Genomic DNA, 3,890 nt, shown 5'->3' on the forward strand with positions numbered 1-3,890 from the left:
TTATTAATCTATTTTCTTACTCTTGTGGAAAAAAATCTCTGGGTAGAGTTGGTGTCATGACAATAGGCACCCGAAAGAGACAAATAGCAAGACAGCATCAAAATATCCATGAAAGTGATATCAGTCTTCTAAAGTCACACCATGCACAGTTTGACACCAGAATATGACTTGTAACTTTGTTGCAAGAAGCTTAACTCCAGTTATTTAAAATTTTACACAGACTTTTATACAAAAATATTTACCAAATATGGAAATACTCTTAGTGCTACAGTCATAAGGTTTACTGATAAACCAGTGCAGAACAAATCCGAAAACACAACGACAATTCAGACAAACCGGAAAAGGTAGGTATAGTTTGTGAATGGAACACTTACCGATCATTGGACGAGACACCTGTCATTCAAGATATACAGGAAGTACAACAGTGTTTTTTTTTTTTTTTTTTTTTTATTAAATTTTTTTATACAATTAACATTACAATACACAGAACAGGTGCATGAACATACAAATATATACACATACATTTGGGAGAAAGACAGGGAAAAATAGATAAATAAATTAAATGTATAATAATAATAATACAATTAAAGTAAAAAAAAAGGATAAAAATAAACAGCGCTATGGTTTATTCTGTATATCATATTTTTCTATAAAAGACAAAAGATTCATTGCATTTTTTTTAAATCACTTTAAGGGCTATTGTGAAAGAAATAAACTCATTATAAAATGCAAAAACGTTGGTTTCGCTTTTAAGTATTTTGATTTGTGTATATAAAATTTTCCCATCAAAAGTATATTATTAACAAGAAAGTCGTCTTTGTTATTGTTTATTACAAGTCCAAAGATAATGTCCTTCACAGTGCAATTTTTTAAATGGGGAACCTTTGGGTAAAGCCAGTTATGTATATCAGACTATAAAGCATCTGAAGTACAACAGTCTGCGGCAGGAGAAAGTTGGAACGTATGTGTAAAAGACAAACTAATCTTTATGTCATGATATACTGCAGCATCTCCAAAATAACTGCATGTGAATGTCCTTCCTCAAAGTAGCTTTGAATTAATTCCATTTTCTTCTTGCATGTTATGTTTACTTCTGTTATTTTCTTATATTTAAAGGTGCATTAATCGAAAAGAAAAAAAAGTTGTTTAAAGGAAACGGAGAACTTTACACATGTACAAGAAACAAAGTTATTTCCTACTTCCTGTATATCTTGAATGACATGTGTCTCATCCAATGATCGATAAGTGTTCCATTTACAAACTAAACCTACCTTTTCCGGTTTGTCTGAATTGTCGTTGTGTTTTCGGATTTGTTAATGTGTTTTCGGATTTGTTATTTTGTTTTTGGATTTGTTAATTTGTTTTTGCATTTGTTATTTTGTCTTCGGATTTGTTATTTTGCTTTCAGATTTTTATTTTGTTTTCTGATTTGTTATTTTGTTTTTGCATTTGTTATTTTGTTTTCGGATTTGTTAGTGTTTTCTAATTTGTTAATTTTTTTTTCCGATTTGGTAATGTGTTTTGTACTTCTCGGCCACCAGAATTCATTAGGTAAAAAAAAAAAAAAAAAAACCATTCTTTTGTATTTATATATTTATTTGATGTGAGGTCCAGTTACCAGTGGGAAACTAAAACAGGCAGTATTGGCTACTATACTCAATACTTCATCTTTTACCAGAGTCTTTTAAAACCTAACTATCTGTACTTCTACTTAGTGATGGATGTGTGTACTTTTGCAATCTCTGCCATGCTGTATTATTTATTTATTGATTATTATTTTCTATATTTCTTAGAACAAATGCAAGCTATTCTAACATTGTCTTACCTGACATGTAACAACTGTTCCATTTATATGCATAAATTGCCTAGCAAAATAATTTTTAACAGTTGCCATAATGTTCACAATTTAGTTCATTTTATAGAAGTCTCAGTTCAATCAGGCTTGATCTACACAATATCTGTTGCATTTTGATCCACTTGCACCTTGACCTGGTTAGTAATCACTTCCATTTGCTGTGCTAGCACGGCGGCTTAGCTGTAATTGCATCAATCCAGTTTGATTGATCGACTTTTTTACAGCATTGCGGAATAGGGAGCTGGAGAAGCAGTAGATGACGGGGTCCAGGGCACTGTTCATGTATGTAAACCCAATGGACAAGACAAACATCTGACTAACTAATTTGTAAGCATCACAGTATTCATTTGACTTGGTTTTCAAACAGAGTGCAACTACTCCAGTGGCCACTCCAGGGAAGAAGCAAAAGATGAAGACCCCAATAATGACTAGAACAGTGTAAATAGCCTTTCGCACCTTCTTCTCTTTGTCCATCTGCCGCTGTTGTAATATGCAGGAAATTCGAATAGAACAGAAGAGTAGTATAATCAAAGGAAGGAAAAACTCAGCAAAAAATATCCCATAGTGTAGCTTTATAGCAAATGGGGGATCTTCGACACTAAAGCTCCGACAGTAAGAAGCATTCCCCTCCTTTATAAGGAGTTTAATAGTCAGCAGAGGAAGCCGCATTAAGATCACAGTCACCCATATGAAACATGCAATCCCTCCAGCTTTGTGTGAGCTAATGTAATTGATTTTATGATGCGGATGGACCACTTTGAAATAGCGATTCACAGCCACGGCAGTCATAAAGCTGATGCTTGCTGATCGATTGACTGCAAGCATGAAGAGGTTGATCCGACACCAAGCGTCACCAAACACCCAGTTTTCAGAGTGTAGATAGGCGTCAATACGAAAAGGCAAGCTCAGCAATAAGAAAAAATCAGCCAGGAGCAGGTTGAAGAGAAACAGGATGTTGGTTCTCCAAGTCCGTAGCTGGCGACAGAAGACATAGAGCGCCATCAAGTTTCCTGGTAGGCCAAGCAAGAGCTCGCATATAAGTAAAGGAGAGAGAATGGCTGGATCAACTTTTCCATTACAAGTACTATTGTTATTGAACTGCATGGTCTTAGTAGTTGATGTCTTAATACATGTGCCTGCAAGTGCGATTTTAACTTCCTCTTTTGAAGCACACTTCAAGGGCTGATCTGTCAAAATACAGGAAAAACACTTTTTTAACTGCAGAATGTTCAAATGACTATTGTAGAAAACAATATTCAGGCCTGCCAGCAATGCAGTCTAAATGCAATGTAATGTTAAAATGTTATGATATCATGTTAATTATTTTTGTTTGTGTTTATAATGATTAAGCGCTTACAATTTGCTGTAAAATCCAAAATCACATATCAAAATATGTATCAACCAACATTAATGAAACTGGGCAAGACAAGACAGATATGGTTGAAATGACAGTAAAAAACTTCCTGATTAGATTTGAAGTAACAAATCTGTAATCATCTAAAAACATTGTAGAAATTCAAAGGATAGTAGAACCAGGGTCAAAATGCCTAAACAATGTCTATTCAGAAAGTTTTTACAAAAACTTGATAATATGTATGAAATGATATCAGTGCAAATCCCATAGAATTGTATTCTCATACTTACGAGAGAAAAGCAGTTGAGCCTTAATCAGTCCTCCGAAACTGTGACTAGCAAGGAAACTTCTGTCATCACTTTTAAGCAAGCTTCCTCCCCCCTTACCCTATAATAACGTTTCAGCAAATTTAGAAACATCACATCAAATCTTGATTAACTGTAAAATAAAATCTAAAATAATACCTCAGATAATGTTAAGGGATGTTTAACCCTTAATGTTAAGGATGCATGGTGAGCTTTTTCTTATTAATCTATTATATAGTTCTAATTACTTGCAGGTCTGACATTTCTATCCAAAGTTTAAATAAATAGGGTTGTATTACTATTTACAAAATGTCGGTTTATCTTGAAACCATCTTGGAATAGCAAGGTTAATTGCTACTGCTTAAAAGATGCACTT

At 33.7% G+C, this 3,890-nt stretch overlaps 1 protein-coding gene across 1 annotated transcript; it reads right to left on the bottom strand.

The window, feature by feature from the left end:
- Positions 1–1,329: 1,329 nt before the first annotated feature.
- On the bottom strand, positions 1,330–3,647 carry hcar1-3 (hydroxycarboxylic acid receptor 1-3). Its single transcript, XM_083540089.1, has 2 exons — positions 3,500–3,647; positions 1,330–3,042 (listed from the first exon to the last, which is right to left on the bottom strand). The coding sequence occupies exon 2, from the start codon at positions 2,957–2,959 to the stop codon at positions 1,994–1,996; it is 966 nt and encodes a 321-aa protein (XP_083396215.1). The 5' UTR covers positions 2,960–3,042; positions 3,500–3,647; the 3' UTR covers positions 1,330–1,993.
- Positions 3,648–3,890: the final 243 nt, after the last annotated feature.

Source organism: Silurus aristotelis (assembly GCF_946808225.1).
Source record: "Silurus aristotelis genome assembly, chromosome: 4".
In the NCBI taxonomy this organism is placed as follows: Eukaryota; Metazoa; Chordata; class Actinopteri; order Siluriformes; family Siluridae; genus Silurus; species Silurus aristotelis.

Coding starts and splice junctions, on each gene's coding strand:
- hcar1-3 (XM_083540089.1), bottom strand. CDS start 2,959: ATGCAGTTCAATAACAATAGTACTTGTAATGGAAAAGTTGATCCAGCC.